The 20,744-nt window shown below is 51.4% G+C and overlaps 1 protein-coding gene across 1 annotated transcript in view; it reads left to right on the top strand.

The window, feature by feature from the left end:
- The first annotated feature begins 6,247 nt into the window (after positions 1 to 6,247).
- TBC1D10A (TBC1 domain family member 10A) overlaps positions 6,248 to 20,744 on the top strand; it is a 28,779-nt gene continuing 14,282 nt past the window's right edge. Inside the window, exon 1 of the mRNA XM_061385332.1 lies at positions 6,248 to 6,561. Within this exon, the coding sequence (XP_061241316.1) occupies positions 6,251 to 6,561 (311 nt within the window). The 5' untranslated portion in view covers positions 6,248 to 6,250. The remainder of the gene's footprint in view (positions 6,562 to 20,744) is intronic.

The following is a 20,744-nucleotide window of genomic DNA, read 5'->3' as shown; positions in this document are numbered from 1 at the left end:
TTTCACTTTCATTAAGAGGCTCTTTAGTTCCTCTTTGCTTTCTGCCATAAGGGTGGTGACATCTGCCTTGTCTTAGGCTGAGGTCAACTAAACAAGTTGGTGCTCCGTATCTCTGAGCCGTGGTGATGATTAAATTAGAGATAGACCTGTGTCCTAGTACAGAGTGAAAGAAAACAGCCTCCTCACCACTGAACAGTCAGTCAATTCAGTTGCTCAGTCGTGTCCGACTCTGCAACCCTGTGGACTGCAGCACGCCAGGCTTCTCTATCCATCACCAACTCCTGGAGCTTGCTCAAACTCATCCATTGAGTCGGTGATGCCATCCAACCATCTCATCCTCTGTCGTCCCCTTCTCCTGCCTTCAATCTTTCCCAGCATCAGAGTCTTTTCTAAGGACTCAGTTCTTCACATCAGGTGGCCAAAGTATTGGAGCTTCTGCTTCAGCATCAGTCCTTCCAATGAATATTCAGGACTGATTTCCTTTAGGGTTGACTGGTTTGATCTTGCAGTCCAAGGGAATCTCAAGAGTCTTCTCCAGCACCACAGTGCAAAAGCATCAGTTCTTCATTGCTCAGCCTTCTTTATGGTCCAACCCTCACATCCATACATGACTACTGGAAAAACCATATCTTTGACTAGATGGACCTTTATTGGCCAAGTAATGTCTCTGCTTTTTAATATGCTGTCTAAGTTGGTCATAGCTTTTCTTTGAGGGCGTAAGTGTCTTAATTTCGTGGCTGCAGTCACCATCTACAGTGGTTTTGGAGTCCAAGAAAATACAGTCTCACTATTTCCATTGTTTCCCCATCTATTTGCCATGAAATGTTGGGACCTCTTTCACTTTCATTAAGAGGCTCTTTAGTTCCTCTTTGCTTTCTGCCGTAAGGGTGGTATCATCTGTGTATCTGAGGTTATTGATTATTTCTCCTGGCAACCTTGATTCCAGCTTGTGCTTCGTCCAGCCCGGCATTTTGCATGATGTACTCTGCATATAAGTTAAATAAGCAGGGTGACAATATACATCCTTGTCGTACTCCTTTCCCATCATTGAACAGAAGCTACCAGAAGAGTCATCCACTGGATGGATAGATGGAGGAAGCATGTGAGCCTGGAGCTGCTACCATGAATTCTAGCTTGAGGATGAAGTGACCAGAGGAAGGAGGACAAAGAGAAAAGGGGGTAACAAGGCTGACATCCTTGGTGACAACCTTTGAATCAAACTGCTCCTGAAGCTTATATACAAAAAAGTGAATGTTTTTAAGCTGTGGGACCTTCTAACTGCACTTTTGTGCTAACCCCATTTGTGTTGTCTGCCAAAACAGTCTTAACTGTTATCCTCAGTGTAGGGATAAAGAGCCTCTTGATGAAAGGGAAAGAGGAGAGAGGAAAAGTTGGCTTAAAACTCAACATTCAGAAAACTAAGATCATGGCATCCAGTCCCATCACTTTATGGCAAATAGATGGGGAAACAATGGAAACAGTGAGAGACTTTATTAACTAAAAAGCTATGGTTTTTCCAGTGGTCATGTATGGATGTGAAAGTTGGACTATAAAGAAAGCTGAGCTCTGAAGAACTGATGCTTTTGAACTGTGGTGTTGGAGAAGACTTGAGAGTCCCTTGGACTGCAAGGAGATCCAACCAGTCCATCCTAAAGGAAATCAGTCCTGAATATTCATTGGAAGGACTGATTCTGGAGCTGAAACTCCCAATACTTTGACCAACTGATGGAAAGAACTGACTCATTGGAAAAGACGCTGATGCTGGGAAAGATCAAAGGCAGGAGAAGGGGACAACAGAGGATGAAATCATTGGATGGCATCACCAACTCTATGGACATAAGTTTGAGTAAGCTCCCGGAGTTGGTGATGGACAGGGAAGCCTGGCGTGCTGCAGTCCATGGGTCGCAAAGAGTCGGCACGACTGAGCAACTGAACTGAACCAAAGGGATAAAGAAGCTTTATAGTTTGTTTGCTCTTCATAGGCTCCTGGGCACCAGCTATCTACTTTATGAACGTCAGCTCTGCTGTCACTATAGATAAAGACTATGATATCTGGACATCTGTTTGTTCCTGGCGAACACTGGCATTTCCTGAGCATATTCTAGGATCCAGGTCAGGGTGCTGGCCGGAGGCCTGTGTCAGGGCCTCATACACTCCTACTTATGATGCCAGTAAGATAAGACTCGCCGGTTTTCAACACATTCCTGTAGGTCTGGCCATGCACCTCTTATCCTTTGAAGAATACTGCAGCCGGTCTACCAGGGTGTTTCACAGTGTTGCCAAAGGCCTCTATTTTGTGTTCCAGTGAACCACGTGATTGTGCAGGGCATTCTTCTGAACCATCCATTCATTCACTTCTGCTTTCCTACTCACTCAGCTACACTGTCTTCTGAACCTGCTTCCCTTTCAGGGCCTTTGTGCTTGCTGCACACTGTTCTTCCAGAGCACTGCAGAGAGCCTTCCTCATTTCCTTCTGCCTCCACTTCTGCCCAGCCCTCCCCCAGAGTTACTAGAGTAACATCAGATAAGTTAAAGAGCTCTGGAGTCGGAAGTAAAGAACTGTAACATTTATTTATTATCCACTGTATGCTGAAGGCTTCAGAGATGGTCCACCAATTCTTCACCAAGTAATGACTGACATTTTTTAGAAGAGGAAACAGGATCTGAGAAGCTAAGCAAATTTTTTTTTTTTTTTTTTTAATTTTGGCCACAATGCAGGGCATGTGGGATCTTAGTTCCCTGACCAGGGATCGAACTCACCCGCCCCCTGCAATGGAAGTTCAGTCTTAACCATTGGACCACCAGCCAAGTCCCAAGCTAAGCAATTTTGCATGAGAACATCCACTTACTGAGAGGCACAGCCATGAAGTGAAGTCTCCCAAGCCAAAAACTAGGAAAACTCCCCTGCTGCAGCCTCAGACTGTGGTGGGAGATACTCAAGACAATAATGAATTTGCAAATGTTTGGCAAACTACAGATGCCACCACTCCTGGTTCCCATTGACTGGGTATTTCCACGTGCCAGATGCTTACCACACAGATCACAGTAAAAGTCTCAGGGACAACAAGGAGACATTTTTTCATTTATTTTCATTTTACAGGTAAGGACATGGGCTCAGAGAGAAGTGATTTGCTCAAGGTCACACAGTGACAGCAGAGATTCACATTAAGGGTGGTCCTTTTTTTTCTTTTGCCATCCCCTTGTGGCTTGCGGGATCCCAGTTCCCTGTTCAGGGATGGAACCCGTGCCCTCGGCAGTGAAAGTGCCATCATAACCACTGGAACACCAGGGAGCTCCCCTGGATGGTCTTATGTAAGAAAAGTAAAAGCTGGAGCCTCAAGGCCTTAACTTGAGATCAACATCTATCCAGTCTCCTAAGGAAGGACACTGGATGCTTCTAATCTGCCCACCCCCACCCCCACCCCAAATGCCCCTGAAGTGAACTGTACAGGCGCCTCATAGAGCTGAGCATGTTTGGGATATGAGTGTAGAACCAGAACTGCAGTCAAAGGGCTGTGGATACTTTGCCAGACCTGGACATTTGATCCAGGCATGTGACTCTTTCTCCCTCCCTTGGGATAGGCCCTCCTCCTCTGGCCAGGTGTACTCTGCCCTTCCTGGGAGCAAGGACTAAGAGCCCACCACTCTGGAGCTGCTAGAGAGGTGGAACACATCCTCCCAGACAGAGTTTAAGACCAAAATAGCATGTGCTCACCCTTGTATCTGTTATTGCCCTGTTTATGGAAAACCAGAAGCCTATGGAATGTCAAGACTGCACAGTGAAGTCTTCAAGAATGTCTGAGCCACATGGCATTAAGGAACGGCTGGTGAAGTCACGGCTTAAGACCTTCCTTCTTGGGGCTGCTTTGGGCCCCTTAGCAGCCTATCCCAGGTTCTGCAACTCAGGCTTGGGTCTTCTGGTCCCTTCTCCTCTCTAAGCCTGTCTCCCAGTAGGTCTGCAGGCAAGTGTCATGACAATATGGTTGTGACTTATGAGCCATAAAGTACTGGACTGAGGTGAGGAGTTACCATTACGATTCTACGAGTTGATAAACCCTGGGGTAAGAAGTTGGCTGCCAGGAGCTAAGTCTATATAAATACTGTTAGCCTGTGCTTCCCAGTAGAAGCTGTTGGTAAGTAGTAGTGGTAGTAGTGTTAGTCGCTCAGTCGTGTCCGACTCTTTGTGACCCCACGGACTCCGGCCCGCCAGGCTCCTCTGTCCGTGGGATTCTCCAGGCAAGAGTATCTGTTGCCAAGAATGCTGTTGGTAAGAGCTAGATTCAAATCCTGGCTCTGCCACAAGCTAGTCCTGAGACTTCAGGCAGCTGACAGCACTTCCCTGCACCTCAGTTTCTTTAATTGTAAAATGGGACTAAGTAGTCTCTGGTGTTTAGTCGCTAAGTCATGCTGGACTCTCTTGTGACCCCATGGACTGTAGCCCGTCCATGGAATTTCCCAGGCAAGAATACTGGAGTGGGTTGCCATTTATTTCTCCAGGGAATTTTCAAGACCCAGGGATTGAACTTGAGTCTCCTGCATTAGCAGGCAGATTCTTTACCACTGAGCCACCAGTGAAACCTAAAAATAGTTATCTACCTCCTTGCTGAAAGATTGCAAGAGATGGTGTGATGGTGTGACCAGTTTGGAAAACAGTTTGCCAGTTCCTCAAAAGGTTAAAGACCCAGCAATTCCCACTCCTAGCTATCTACCCAAGAGACATGAAAACGGATGAACCTTGAAAACATCTGAGGTGAAAGAAGCCAGACACAAGGCCACACACTGTATGATGCCATTTATATGAAATGTCCAGAAAAAGCAGAACTATGGAGACAGATTAGTTGTTGCCAGGGACTGGGGGAGGAAGGATGGGGAGTGACTGGTAAGGATAGGAATGAATTTCTTTTTGGAGTGATGAAAACGTTCTAAAATTAGGTTACAGTGATGGCTGCACAACAATACAAATATACTTAAAACACAATTATATACTTTAAACCCAATTATATATCTCAATAAGGCTCTTGGGAAAATAAGAGAAAGTAGGTAGAAGTCATTCAGGGCAGTGAGTGGCTCAACAGTCCTTGATCATTATTCTTACTGACATTGACATTGAAGTTGCTCAGTCGTATCCGACACTTTGCTACCCCATGGACTGTAGCCTACCAGGCTCCTCCGTCCGTGGAATTTTCCAGGCAAGAATACTGGAGTGGGTTGCCATTTCCTTCTCCAGATCTTCCTGACCCAGGGGTCGAACCCGGGTCTCCCGCATTGTAGGCAGACGCTTTACCGTCTGAGCCACCAGGGAAGTCGTTCTTATTAATTAGGTCTCCCTAATAAAGCTGAATCAGACACGACTGAGTGACTTCACTTTCACTTTTCACTTTCACGCATTGGAGAAGGAAATGGCAACCCACTCCAGTGTTCTTGCCTGGAGAATCCCAGGGATGGGGGAACCTGGTGGGCTGCAGTCTATGGGGTCGCACAGAGTCTGACACGACTGAAGCGACTTAGCAGCAGCAGCAGCAATAAAGCTGAAACTCCAGTACTTTGGCCACCTCACGCGAAGAGTTGACTCATTGGAAAAGACTGATGCTGGGAGGGATTGGGGGCAGGAGGAGAAGGGGACGACAGAGGATGAGATGGCTGGATGGCATCACTGACTCGATGGACATGAGTCTGAGTGAACTCCGGGAGTTGGTGATGGACAGGGAGGCCTGGCGTGCTGCGATTCATGGGGTCGCAAAGAGTCGGACACGACTGAGCGACTGACCTGAACTGAATAGGCCCCAGAAGCAGTGAGCAGGGGAAGGAAAGGGCTGCTGAATTTCTGTCTCAGCCTACCTCTTCAAGCTGCCATGTCCCAGGGCGAGTCCCCGAACCCATCCCGAGTCTCCTCAGAGCTACTCATAAATGAATGGGAAAACAATCCTCACCCACGTCCTTAAGGTCTCGCGAGGAGAGGGCGAGTACTCCCAGAGGGCGCCCTCGGTCTCTGCCTTCGCGGTGCTGCAGGTATCCGCCAGGCAGGGGCTAATCCGGAAAAGCCCTAAAGCTCTTTCAGGTGAGCCCTCGGTGATTGGCAGTTCGGAGGGGAGGGCTTCGGGTGACGGCTGCCCCGCCCCCTCACGTCGGGCCTGTTGGCGCCAGCCTGGGGGAGGTGGGCGGGCCCTGGGGTCCGCGGCACCCATTGGGCGTTGCGGGGAGGAAGCGCCCGGGAAGTCCTAGGGCCCCGCCCCCGGCTTTGCGGCGACCAATGGGCGCGGCGCGTGGGCGGGGCGTCGGCGGCGTCGGCGGAGGTCGGGAGGCTGAGGCGGCTGAGGTGGCCGCTGAAGCTGAGGCGGCGGGCGCGGCCAGGATGGCGAAGAGCTTCGAAGAGAACGGGCCGCGCGCGCCCGCAGCTCAGGGGAGCCTGTCGGGGACCCGGGAGAGCTTGGCCCCGGGCCCCGACGCCGCAGCCGCCGACGAGCTCAGCTCTCTGGGCTCCGACTCAGAGACCAACGGCTTCGCCGAGCGCCGCATCGACAAGTTCGGCTTCATCGTGGGCTCGCAGGGCGCCGAGGGCGCGTGAGTATCGCTGGGGCTCGGAGCCAGGGGACCAGGGGCCGGGGCAGGACCCGCGGCGGTGCCTCGACGCTGACAGAGCCGCTCTCAGGAAGGACAGACACGTCTCCCTTCCAACCAGGAACAACAATCCCTTACCTCCTTTGCCCCACCCGCACCTTCCCCCCCACCCCCACCCCCGGCGGACTGACCCGCCCCTAGGAAGGGCCTAGAGTGCTCTCCTCACCGGAGCACACAGATCGACTGCTACCTTTCCCAACCCCAGCGCTGCCACCCTCGCCTTAGGGCTGGTTGGTTCGGCCAGCTCCTGACAGGCTCATAGGTGGTCTCCCCTTCCCCAACAGCGCGGTATTCTCCGTATCCCGCCCCCTACCAGACCCACTGACGTCCTTGTCTCAGCAGCCGCCACCGCCACATCAAGGGGACACCTTAGGCCGACTTCAGAGGGACGGGCTGCCCTGCCCCCACCGCGCTCAGGCACAGACTGACCCTCATCTCAAGGCACAGGGACCTCTAGATAGACTGACATTGGTCACCTCCCTCCCACCTTGGGATAGAGAGTCACTTCCCCTCATGGAAGGGACAGAGAATGCCCGCCTCCCCCTCAGAGGCAAGTTTCTCCCTGTCACCAGCAACAGGTGGGCAGGCACTGCCCCTTCCCAGTACCCGCAGGGGGACGGTACCTCACCTCCAGGACAGACTGTCGACGCTTCCTCTTCAAACGCAGACCAGAGTGCAGGCAAGGAGACAGCAGGGGCCCCGCTCATTGCACACCTAGATCTCCCACACCCAGGAGCCCCCAGCTGGCAGGCAGAGCAGTGTGAGTCAGTGGAGCAGCACCTTCCCTCCAAGCCGGGTGAGCTGAGCAGCCATATTCTGCCCCCAGAGTACTCCCTGAGTCCAGTCCTCACAGGGATCATATGTATGGGTTGGTGATCCCTTTAGGAAAGATGGACTCCAGAGCCCACTCACATCCCAGCTGTCCTGTCACTTGAGACCAGTGTTCTGCCCGGAACTGACAAGCCTCCCTTGAGATGTGCCTCCCCTTCAATAGAGAGCATCACACAATCACCTGGGAGAGCCTACAGGACTCAGCCATGACCCTATTCCAGAGGGTCCTTCCTCCCCTTCTCTGACCAGCTGTGATCGTCTAAGGCTTCTTCAGCCTCTCTTATGACTTATGGAAGAGGCTTGACCATCTTTAAGATACCCACCCTACACAAGCAACCCCATAAAGTTCACTTCTGGGATTTTCCACGGTCCCAAAGCCTCGTATTCACCAGACCTCCTTCTCCTTTGGAAAGTTGGAGAGAAATGCAGGCCCCTCCCCTAAGGAGAGTTCTCTTTTACCCACTGGATCTCTCTCCTCCAGCCTCTTCCCACTTGCTCAGAGCAAGCCAAGCCTAGTCCAGTCCAGAACTCAGAGAACACCCCTTATTCTGATCCTTCACTCTGACTTGAAGCTTTGTCACAATTCCCCAAGGAGTAGCTTGTGAGAACCCAAAGAGGACTTAGGGTATATTTTTGAATTGAAGACCAAACACCAGAGATTAGGGTCCTGGGAGGGATGAGGTCAAAAGTGGGAAAGGAGTTACCAGTTGTATTTGTGGGTGCTTGGAAGGAAAGAGTTCAGATTTGCTGGTGAATTCTGGGAGATAAAAATTCCTACTACATGCTTATCAGGAAGTTAACTAGATCTCAGGGTACAAAGCAGTGTGAAATAGTGGGAAAAGGCCAGATTTAGGAAGAAATCACACTTGCTGGCTGTGTGACCTTGGGCAAGAGCTTGAATCTCTGAGCCTGTTTACTCACTGTAAAGGGCAACAGTAACACCTATTCCCAGGATTACTGTAGAGATTAAGTATTCAAAAGTGCCTAGCACAGTGCCTGGTGCAAGTAGTGGCCTAGGAAAATGTTAGTTTCCTTTCTTTGCCTTCTAAGGGTCTGAAAATTGAGGAGAAAATGAGGGCATACCTCTGGTATTTGTGAACAGAGAGAGGCCCCAGTGGGAGCACCTCCCTTTGGCTGTAGTCCCCAACCAAACAGCCAGACATCTGTCTTTCCCACCCTCCAACCACAAACCCGGGCTTTGCAGACGCCCTCTGCATCATTGGTGTCTATAGGGCTGGGGCTGAGGTGGGATTCCAGGTCTCTTCCTCTCTCCCTGCCTCACTTTCTTGACCCTGTTGGCCACCCTAAAATCTCTGGTGTCTGAAAACTTGGATGTACCCTGTAGAGTCAATATTGTGGTTCAAAAAAAATAGCCAAAAGTAAGTTCCTGCCCAAGGCCATAAGAGAGGAAGTTATGGGAAGTTTCAGAGTGACCGCCCTGAACCCAGTCTCGTGGTTGAGGGCTAGGAGTCCATGTGCTAGCCCAGAGAAGTGAAACATTAGCCCTGATGGCTGCAGTGGAGATGGCCAGGACTCTGGCTCCAGATTAAAGGTCTGTTTCAGCCATCTTGGGCCAAAGGTTGTCTTAAGACAGTTTTGGCAATTGCCAGGGGCTAATGGGGTAGGGGAGGAAAGTAGATCAGAAGCTTCCTCCTCAGGTGACTGCTTGGTGCCTGTTGTGAGTAGATCATGAAATCATAGACTTATATCTCTCCTATAGAAGGGATCTTAAGAATTTGACCAGTGTAACCCTAACTTCTTATACGATGAGGAAACTCAAGTCACAGAGAAGAGAGGAACTTGCTTAAGCTCACACAGTACACCAGTGGCAGAGCCAGGTCTTGAAATCAGAGGTTCTGACTCCCAAGTCAGGACCGTTTCCATTGCCTTTCCCACCCGTTAATATGGTGTGGTGGCCCCAGCAGTAAACCAAGTCCTGGACAGGTAGAACAGAAGGTCCCTAACAGGAACCTGTGTGCCCTTACCTTCCCTGGCTTAGCTCAGTACTTTGACTTCCTAAGCAGTGTGAGAGGTCCACAGAGATGGTCCAGCAAGGATAAGACTGTGTTGTCATTACCACTTTGTTACACTCATTAGACTGATGAGCATCAGAACTAGGACCAGGCCTTTTTTATTTGGCTGCAGCTTGTGGGATCTTGAGTTGGGATTGACCAGAGATTGAACACAGACCCTTGGCAGTTTGGCAGTGAAAGCACAGAGTCCTAACCAGTGGACCACCAGGGAATTCCCTGGGACCAGGCTTATTCACTTTGTTCTCAGGCCTGCAGAGAAGTAAATGATCAGTTAACATTTTCTGACACACATTTCAAGTCAGGAAACTGAAAGCCACCTTAGAGATGGCCTTCATCCTATGGATAGGTAAACTGAGGCCTGAAATAAATGATTAATCTCACCTGTTCAGTCAGTTGGGAGCAAAGCCAGGAAGTAAACCCAGAACTCCTGATTCCCAGCCCTAGGCCCTTTTTACTTCACCTTGTCTGTCTTTTGAGTCTACTCTGCAGGGAACCTTTGTGGGGCCTGAGATGGTCCCTGCCTGCCGTGGAGCAGTAGCCAGTGATGGGGAGAGGCAAGAAAGCAGCCCGCCAGTGAAGGGCCCTGTGGTGGTGTGAGCGCAGACCAAGTGCTGATAGCATTGGCCCCTTCGGTGTGGCTGGCAGCTGAGCTGGTTGTTGAAGTCCAAGATGGACCAGAGGAGAAGAAAGAAGGATCTTCAGCAGGGACGGGTGGCCAGAGGACTCTGGGGACAGGAGGAGCAGACCTGTTTGTGGGGAAGGGGTCCCTTTTGGAGTTGGTCAAGAAAGGAAAGAAGGATTTCAGTGGATACCAGGTCTCTGGCCTGAGGAGGATGGCCTGAGAGGGGTGGGTCCCTGGCCTCCCCCTCCTTTTCCTATGTGATTGCCAAGACTGGCCTCTTGAAGCTGGAGTTTCCCACCCAGCTTCACTGTGTGCAGTGCTGCAAGCTAGATGAGGTGAGGAGCTGTGCTGTCTGGGATCCCGTGGTTGTTGGCTTCCTGTTAGGGGAGAAATGGATCTGAACTGGGCGCAGGGAGAAACATCTGGAAGAGCAGTTCCCCTGTCCCCTGAGCCCTCCACTATTCCTAGTCGACTGTGACTTTGGAGATCATATAACTGGCTCAGTTGACATCCCTGTAGTTTGGTCTCTGCCAGTTATTGTTGGGCCAGGGCCCTCCTAACAGGCCAGGTCCTGCCTCCCTGCTTTCCCACCACCTTCTCCAGTTTGTAAGTTCAGGACATCCTCTTTTCTTGAGCTGTTACAGTTCCCAGGAGAGCCTAGAGCTGGGCGTGGAGTGGTCCCTGGGTGGCCCATCTGGAAAGAGACTACTGCACATGTGGGGCCCTGGTCTATGACTCGGGGCCACACGTCCTTCATTTTTTCTCCTCCTCCTCTTGCCCCAGCTTCAAAGGAAAATCCAGCTTGGTAGCCCTGTGGGTGTTCTAGGGCCTCAGACAAGACTTGACTTGGCGAAGGAGGGGGCCAGATCACCAGCTGCTGCCCTGGGAAGGTGCCTGTGTGCCGCCTGCTAGGAAACTCTAAGCTGTGGGAAAGAGAGAAAACAGTGGGACCTGCTTGATATTTTGTATTCCCAGCATCTAGGTTTGAAACAGGACCTTCGGGGGGCCAGTGAGGCCTGGCTCTGGTCCAGCCCCCCAGTCTGTTTACACTGAGGGAGGGGGAAAGAAGGTGCTCTGTTCAGCCTCACACCTAACCCTTTGAGCCCAGATGTCCATGTGACCTTTGACATATTGCTTCACTCTTCTGAGCCTCAGTTTTTCACTGTGAAACTTATGATAACTTATGATAACACTGACTTTGAAGGATTGTTGTGGGGGTTAAAAGAACTAATGCTTGCAAAGAGCCTGACAACACTGTAGCTGCTCAGTGAATGTTCTGCCTCCTCATAGAGGTTGGAGTACCTGGTGGTCCTGTCTTTTCATTTTCTACTTTGCATCTCTGGTTGAGCATCAGTGAGATCCATCCCCTGTGAGCAGGAGTGAACACTAACCCATGATGAACCCTCACTTTCCCCGGATAAGCGTGGTTATCCCATTTTGTAGATGAGTACACTGAAGTTCTGAGAAGAAAGCGTTCAAGGTTTGCCAGCTGGTAAATGGCAGAACTAGGACTAGAACCTTTTTTCTTGATACTGAATCCAGTGACTAAGCCTTGCTAAGGTGTAGCAGGTAGGGTGCCAGGTGCTCACCATCCCTGAGGCCCCACACCCAGGGCAGGAAGCCTGTGGTTAATATGGACATATATAGGAAGAAGCAGCCAGCTCCACCCATAGGAGCTCAGAAGGAAGAAGTGGCACTTGATTCAGGCTTTGGAAGGAGCAAGGAAGGGCAATCCATGGTATGGGAGGGAAGTGTGTGAAGAGAAGCCAGCGGTTTGAGAAATGTGTGCCAGGAGGTGACAGGAAGAATGGGAGCTGGGAGGATGAGGTGAGCATGCGGAGGGGAGGGAAGTGGGTTTGGCAGAAGTGACCGGCCTCGAGTGTCACACTGAGGCCTCCTGTGTTTCAGTAAGGTCAGTCTGGTGCGGGCATGGAAGATGGTATGAATAGGAGCTGGACCACAGGCAGTGAAAGCAGTTGGGAGAGTTTGGGACAGCCCAGAAGGGCTGCAGAGAGGTCTGGAAGGTTATGGAGCCGAGAGGATGAAGAGTCAGCGAGTAGGGCATGGTACCTGATCAGCTGTGTGGACCTGCAGGGACTTGGCGAAGGCTTTGGCCAGGCTGAAGTCTCCTTTATGTACAGTTGGGAAGGTCTCCTGGAGGAGGAAATGGCAACCCACTCCAGTATTTTTGCCTAGAGAATCCCATGGACAGAGGAGCCTGGCGGGCTACAGTCCATGGGTTCGCAAAAAGTCAGACACGACTGAGCGACTAATACTAATACTTTGGCCAAACTGAAGTGGCCCTCGCCATCCCAGGGCCTCTGACCACAGGGAAGGAAGGCCATCTGCGACCTTCCTTTGAAGCAGACAGTGGGCTGCTGGTGACTGCTTTATCACAGCCCTGGGCTCCCCAAGGTGCCTGGCATGGCTGGCACGCTCAGGGCCCATCAAGGGGTTCTTTGTATCTCTTCAGTAAGAGAGCAGATTAGCTAGCCTGGTTGGGAGGGGGTGGGTGAGTGGAGCTGAGCTTTGTGGTCTCTCCTGCTAGACGTATTGGATGGAAAGGAAGGCTATCGGGAGAGCTAGCCACCTCTCTGTGCAGAGAGGAGGAAGTCCTGAGGGCATGGAAAACCTCCCTTAGGGCAGTGTGTAGCTGTGGGGGGGGGGATGTTTATAAGGCTTTCAGGCACAGCATAAGCTCATTAGGGGTTTCTCACCTGGTTCAGTGGTAAAGAATCCACCTACCAGTGCAGGAGATGCTAGTTTGATCCCTGTGTCGGAAAGATCCCCTGGAGAAGGAAATGACAACCCACTGCAGTATTCTTGCCTGGGAAACCCCGTGGACAGAGGAGCTTCTTAGGCTGTAGTCCATGGGGTCGCAAAGAGTCCAACACAACTTGGCAACTAAACAACAATAAAAGCTGATTAAGAGGAGGCAGCCTGGCAGTGGAGGGCTGACTTCCTCTGACTTCCAGTCTTTATTATGTTCCTGGAGCTGGTGCCTCAGCTGGGAAGTGGAAGCAAGTCCAGTGCCTATGAGAACATGAACCCCTCAGCCCTTATGGGCACCACCATGCACTTCTCAGAGATGATTCTGGCAGGACATGTGGATTTATGCTAGTATGGGAAAGGGTTCTGAACCCAGGGACTAAGGTGCCAGGGCTGGCTCCGCCACTGACCCTGGTGGTCTATGAGTAAGCATGTCCTCTCATTGGCCGTAGGGCTAATGCTCCTTGCTTTCACCTAGCACGTGCTGCGTGTGCAGCTGTGTGCTAGGCTCTGGGGGTGCAGACTTGGTCCTGCCTTCCCAGGACCTGGAGCATAGTGGGCAGGAGACACAGGTGTGGTCTGATGATGAGGATCAAATAAGATGACTGGATTAGGAGCATGTGTAAACAAACACTGCTGACCAGGGATCAGGAAACCCAAGTCCTGGGCTTCACTGGGCCCCTAACTAACCCTGTGACCTTGAGAAATTTGCTGAATCTTTCTAAGCCTCAGTTTCCCTTACATATAAACTAAGGCAGCCTTAATGAATGAAGTTGAAGAGCTCTTCTGCTTCTAACATACTGAGACTGCCCTTGGAGTATACGAAAAGGGCTTTGGGAAGTTTATTCCCCCTGCGTTGGGAAGACCCCCTGGAGAAGGAAATGGCAACCGACTCCAGTACTCTTGCCTGGAAGATCCCATGGATGGAGGAGCCTACTAGGCTATAGTACATGGGGTCGCAAAGAATCGGACATGACTAAGCGACTTCACTTTCTTTCTCACTTATGTCAGGTACCTCATAAGTGCAAGGGGTCGTCAGGGCACAGCCCACAGAGGCCAAAGCCTGCAGCATGCTCTGTTTTTCTTATGAGAGGACCTCTCTTTGTCAGACCAATGGCCCTCATGTCTTTGGGAGTGCGATCAACTCAAAGAATGCGTTGGTCTGTCTGGCTCTTTGGTCTGTGCAGTGCTTTCTTTCTCATTGCCTTGCAGTGATCCTAACAGGAGCAGTGGGAACTCAGGAGGGTAAGTTTTATTTTGCCCTGTTTACAGACAGGGAAACCTAAGCTGAACAAGCAAGGAAACTGTGCCTGGAAGCCAGGGTTCTGCCTTTCCAATTTTTTCCATCTTACCAAAGCTGGTTGCCTCTGTGTGGCCGCTCCTCCCTCTTCCTGTCCTAGCCTTAGGACTTTCAGTCCAGCTCCAAATGTCTATACTTCTCCTAGCGAGTTTCTCAAGTTGTTTTTGTTGGCTTTTTTCTTTCTTTCTTAAAAAAAAAAATTTATTTGACTGTGCTGAGTCTTAATTGTGGCGTGCTGGATCTAGTTCCCTGAGTAGGGATCAGACCTGGGCCCCCTGTATTGGGAGCACGGAGTTCCAGCCACTGGGCCACCAGGGAAGTCCTGTTTTTGTTGTTGAGTTGTTACAATGGATGGCACACTTCCTATCCCAGGCCCTCCACACACAGCACCTCATGCAAGATGAGGCAGGAGCAGCTGGATGCTAAGGGAGCCCAGGAACATAGAATGGAGAACTCTTGTTCCTCCTCTCTGCCCTCTGGGCCCTGGATTCTGTGTGTCCAGAAGCGGTCCTTCTTAGCCAGCCACATTTGGAGGATGCTTCCCTCTCTGTCTTGATTTCAAAAAAGGAGAACCTAAATTTGGGAGATCCTGGGTTCAGGACACCAGCAGACTGGCTTCAAGCCCTGGCTCCGTCACTTTCTAGCCATTGACCTCTCTGAGTCTGTAAATGGGCCAGATGGTGGCGTTGGGAGTGGGAACTGGCCCCATGTGTGCTATGGTTGTGAGTATAAGGAGATGATGTTGGTAAAGTGCCCAGCAGTGTCTCCCACCAAGTGAGGGTTCTGTGGTGCACGGTGGCTCTCACAATTCGAGTGTGATTATCCTCTAAGGGTTACTTCATGCCTTTGGCCTCATGGTGAGAGAACAGGCACCCTGGGTTTGAGGATCCACACCCCTCCTTGTGCTCTGCCTATATACCCTTGGACTCTGGGGGCAAGACGGGAGCCAGTCCCACTCAGCTTGTGGTCTGGAGCTTTCTGACCTGCCAGGGCAGGTTGGGAATCCCCCAGTTAGTTCCTCATTGAGTCATCTGGAACAGGGCTGCAGGTGACCCTGACTCTGAGGGCCCTGATGCGAGGGCCTCATCTTCTCTTTGGCATGAAGATAAAGCGGAAGTGAGAACAGAGGTGGGTCTCCTGAAAGATTCAATTCAAAGCATGCAGTCATAGGGCTGCCTGGGGCCTCTGCCCTCTTGGGTAGAGATAGTCACTTGGGGAAGAAATCGGAGTTTGCTTCATAATTGCCACCACCCTCCTGTGTTCCTCGTGGACTTTCACCCTGGGCTCCCTGTCCTGCCTCTGAGTGACCCCCTCCATCCCCCTAGCACAGTCACTTGATCATGCCACTTCGCAGAAGTGCCAGCATGGTGGACCAGGCTTTCACCAAGACCACCGTATTTAACTCCGTGAGATATAGTTATTATCATCATAATCTCCATTTAACAGAGGTAGATCCCAGATCCCAGAGTGGTGAAGTGACTTGCCAAGCATCACACAGCGTATGGCATCACTCAGTCAGTGCCAGAGCTGAGTGACAGAGCAGAAGGGCCTGGGTACACCTCCCAGGTGTCCTCTGCTCCCCTTGGATGGTGCATAGTTACTGGCTTGCTGAAAAACCTGAGTTTCTACATCTGCCCAAGGGCAGGGTGGAGGTGATAATTAGAGGACCTATTTCATATGCTTGTTGTCAGGATTAAATGAAATAATCTAAGTGCTGAGCACCATGTCTGGTCCATAGCAATTGCCTGGTAAGGGTTATAACAGACATTCAATTATGTTAATTGAATATAGCATTAAAACATTGTAAAAGGCCATCATCAAACACATCTGGGCTCAGCCCTGTGCTGGGCTTCAAGGAAGATCCATCGCTGGACTCAGGCTGGGGAGGGAGTGCCCTTCATCAAGCTCTCCGTGCTCCTGCTTTTCCCTCTGATTTCAAGGCAGAGGATACTATTCCCATCTCACTGGGGAGAAAGCTGAAACTTAGAGCACCCAAGGTCACAGAGCCACTGAACCTGTCAACATACGTTTATTGAGCACCAGCTAGGCACCAACCAGGCCTGGAGAAGGGAACGGCAACCCACTCCAGTACTCTTGCCTGGAGAATCCCATGGATAGAGGAGCCTGGTGGGCTATAGGGCTTGGGGTCGCAAAGAGCCGGACATGACTGAGCGACTAACACAGGCCCCCAGGCTCTGTTCTAGGGTCGGGACACACTGGGGAGAGTGGTTGGCAGAGTCCCTGCCCCCAAGAGCACACCTCGTGGAATGCTGCCTCAGCGAGCGGACCGGACAGTCAGGCAGAGAAGCCAGACTCGCTCCACTGGACTGCTCACATTCCCCAAACACACCAGGCTCTTTTCCATTAATGTGTGCTTTCTCATCCTGGGTCTTCTGCCTGATGTGCTGTTTCCCCTTTCTCACCCTGGCTACTTCCTGTCACCCTTCAAGGATCATCCCAACAAGTCAGCTCCCTTTAAGGTTTTCCCTGAACACCTGCACCCCCACCCTGGGGCCTTCTTGCAGTCTCGAAGCGCCTTCCGCCCTCCTCGCTTCTGTGATAGCACCTCTGTATGGGCTAGTTATTTACTCCCCAATCTGTCTCCTCTGCCAGATTGACCCCAAGGGCAGGACCTACGTTTTATTCAACTTTGTAGAGTCAGGGCCTGGAATGCAGGCTCTGGAGAGATGTGCATGGAATGTAATGAGGCGCTGATTGTGTTCTGTTCCTTCTGTGGCTAGGAAGGACTTTGTAGAGATGAGAGGCTGTTCTGAATGAGGCCTCAGGAAACAAGTGGGACTGAATTAGAGTCGGGGTAGGGGTGAGGGTGGGCAGCTTAGAGAGAGGGATGTCTAGAAATAGGGCTGGGGGATGTGCAGAGGGACTAGGAAGGCCTGGGAGCCAGGGCCTGAAGTTCTGTTGAACAAGATGGGCAGTAGGGATCCTTGCAGGAGTCTTGGCAGAGATAAACCGTGAGTCAAGACTAAATTGATAAGATCTATCAATCAAATTCAGCAGTTTTGTAAGGATGGGTAAGGGGCTGTACATGAGTCATGGTGCCCACAGTGAGATTGTGACCTGAGGACCCAGTTGCCAGTGGGAAGTTTCAAGTAATACTCTGCCCGGTAGGGGTGGGGGCTTGGAGAAGGCATGTCTCCAGTTGAGAATAGTCTCCATTTTTGTTGTTGTTTCGTTGCTCAGTTGTGTCTGACTCTTTGCGACCCCATGGACTGTAGCCCACCAGGCTCCTCTGTCCATGGGATTTCCCAAGCAGGAATACTGGAGTGGGTTGCCGCTTCCTTCTCCAGGAGAGCTTCCTGACCTGGGGATGAAACCCGCATCTCCTGCACTGGCAGGTGGATTCTTTACCGCTGAGCCACCAGGGAAGACCCAATAGTCTCCATACCTCTCTGCACTGGTCAGAGAGAGCTGCCCTGGGGGTTTTTGCTCTGGTCTGTGCCTTTCCCTAGCTGAGTGGGAGTCGGGGGCGGGGGGGATTCCTTGCTTTTTGGAACCAGCAAGGCTGGTGCTTAAAGGAACCATTTCTTGCCTCTGACGTCAAGGGGGTGGGGCTGTGCCGAGTGGAGAGTTGGGCAGAGGCCCAGGGCACCGAGGCCAGAGAAGGGTGGAGAGAACCTGTTTACCATTGTGCGCTGACCCGGGGCTGCAAGGAGCAAAGCCAGGGAATTCCTTGTGGGAAAGGGAGGCAGGCCCAGACCTAGCTTGCACGGGGTGTCGGGGAAGATTGAAGCAAGCGGGACTCTTTCACCTAGACAGGGAGCCCGCACACTGCCCTGCCTCCAAGCGGGGGCTTCCAGGCCTCAGGAGGGAGCACCAGGCTGCTGCAGACCATCCTGCTTCCCCGCACTGACTCACCGCTCCACCTCAGGCAGATCACGTACCCTTTGGTCCCTAGGCCTCTCTAGCTGCCTGGGGACTCACTCCAGAACCTCACAGGCCTTCCAGCCCTGATCGTCGGCCATTACCAGCCCACCCTCTCCTGCCTTCTCGTTTCCTATCATGGGTGATTATGGAGCTGGCATAAAGGCTATTTATACTTTTAGTCATTACCACCGCTTAGATTAATGAACTCCAGAGGTTGTTACTCAGCATGCAAACTAGGTCAGCCTTTTTGTTTAGCCTCACTCCTTTTTCCAGCTCTGGGTGGGAGAGGGGAGTTCCCCCACCCTTGTTGTCCCTGGATCTGTGATTGCACATCCATTTCCCAATTTTCCACACTTGCATCTTGCTCACTCTTGCCGTCTCGGCACAGAGAGCAGTGGTTGTCTACTGGGTGGTAAAGGAAGAGGAAGGGAATGTAACAGATACTGAGGCCCTGTTACATGGGGATCACCTTATATTTATTGGATGGCTTAGTGCTCAGTTGGCATCTCTGCTTCCAGGCTGTGTAACCTTGGACAGATTACTCAGCTGTGCTAAACTTTAGTTTTCGTGTCTGTTAAGTAGAGATAATAAAAGCTGCTTCCTTGGGGAATTGTGTGCCTATGTAGTGCTTGACGGGAATGGTGCAGAATGGGTGCTGGAAGTGTCAGTTCCTCCTGTCTCATGTGGTCTTTCCTGCTGCCCTCCAAAGGGGTGGCCTTGCCCGCATGTTACAGGTGGTGAACTGGAAGCTCAGAGTGGCAGAGCTGGATCAGAAGCTGACAGTCACAGTCCGTGTATCATTGAGTAAACGGCTTAATCTCTTGGGGTCTCAGTTGCTTCGTGGGTAAAATGGGGATAGTCCTGCCCTGCTGCGTGTGTGCAGACCAGTCAGATGAGAAGAGGGATGGGAAAGTGCTAGGCAAGCTGCAGATGCTGGTCCCCTCAGAGCTGCCATTAGCTGGCCACCTGCCAGGCTGGGTCCTTACACACGTGTATTCTTCATTTAAACCTTATGTGTGTGGTCCCACTTGAAGATGAAGTGGAGACTTCACAGTCTGTCTCCCAGGTGGAGGAGCTGGAATGGAACCTCGGTCGGTTGGCTTCAAGGTCCCTACTCTTTTTACTGTCTCCCACAGTCCACATGGCCTTCCTGACGGTTGAGATGAGGAGAATTCATCCCGGGGTCTCAACCTTGGGCCTTATGCTTGGGCTGTGTTTCTTTTTGTTTGGGCTGGTTTGGAGAGGGAGGCTTAGCGGAGGGGGGTTACATTGGTTCCCTGGGACCAGGTTTTATCTGACACCTTTGAATAAAGGGGTCATGGGCACAGGTGCCACACCTGGCTGAGTCTGCCAGCCAGAGGGGCTGAGGCGCTCTTGGGTGGAAAGTGCATGGCTGGAAGGACAAGGCGGAGAGAGCCTGGGTCTCAGGTAGCCTTGGGAGCTGGTCTTGTCCGTCTCATCTCTTGGAAGTCTTCAGCTTCTGGGTTTGGGGAGAAGGTGGGGAGGCTGGTGTCAGTGGGCTGTCACTGCTGCCTTGGGCCACGGCATGGCACGGCACGGCTAAGCTTAGCTTAGCTGAGAGCCCAGCAGAATCTGGGCTCAGTCACCCTCTAGCTGCATGTTTCTGTCTCCTCTGTGCCTCCTTCCCCAGGAGGGGGTGGTCAAGGGTGTGCTTGTGAGCTTTGCCCATCCAGCGTATTGGCCTTGCTGAGCTTTGCTAGGTTTGGGCAGGGTCTGGGACAGTCAGAGCACTGGAGGAAGGCTTAGACTGTCTCTAGGGGGTTGAGGGCCAGAGATAGAGCCCCACGGTGGCATCTGGAGAGCGGCCTGATTTCCTCCCAGTCTTCCCAGGGGAGGGAGAAGCAGCACAGGAGTCACTGTGGCAAAGAGAAGCTCTGGTTTTCCACTTAATAGCTTTGTGACTTTGCCCAAGTCATACAATCTCTCTGATTGGGTCAGGTTTCTCATGGGTCCAATGGAAATAGTAATTAATCTGTGAGGCTCTCACTGGGCTACTAGGGGCACAGATACAATTGCTGTAGGCAGCAGTGGCTTGTAGCCCTGAAGGCAATAGATGAAAGTAATGACGTCATGGAGATAACCAGGCAGGCATCTGTCGGTATCCGTGAGGTACACAGTGGGAGTTACATAGCTCAAGACCCAGTCCGGTTAGGGAGTGACAGGGCTGAGCAGCATGACCAAGTTGTAATGAACTGCTCATTTCACATCACGTCTTGATTCATTGGTGATTTAGTGTTGAAATTGATTAGGAGATTGTGACCAGCATAAAAATAAAAAAGAAGTAGGAAGTAGGATAGAATAATACAAAAAGTGAACTGAAAATATCAGGTGCTTTAGTACATGTAGGAGTAAATTTTTTCATAAAATGTATTTTGGTTATGTGTGTGTGTGTATAGTCTCAGTACAAAATGTATTTCATACTGTGAGTTTCAGTTTAAAAGCTTGGAGAAATGGTGTTGTAAGTAGTCAAGATGAAGGTCTTCAGCTTGGAAGACAGCTAACGAGATCTGGGCAGGCACAGCAGCTGTGTGGAGGCTAAGGGCTTGACTTTGGGGTTCAGAGCATGCACTGCGGAGTGAGGCAAGCCTAGGTTTGAATGCAGCTGCATGGCCTTGGGGGCTTCCCTGGTGGCTCAGAGGTAAAGAACCTGCCTGCAATCCCTGGG

The sequence above is a fragment of the Bos javanicus genome, chromosome 17 (assembly GCF_032452875.1).
Source record: "Bos javanicus breed banteng chromosome 17, ARS-OSU_banteng_1.0, whole genome shotgun sequence".
Classification (NCBI taxonomy): domain Eukaryota; kingdom Metazoa; phylum Chordata; class Mammalia; order Artiodactyla; family Bovidae; genus Bos; species Bos javanicus.
The sequence above is the reverse complement of the archived record's forward strand: the minus strand, read 5'-3'. Positions and strand labels throughout refer to the sequence as shown.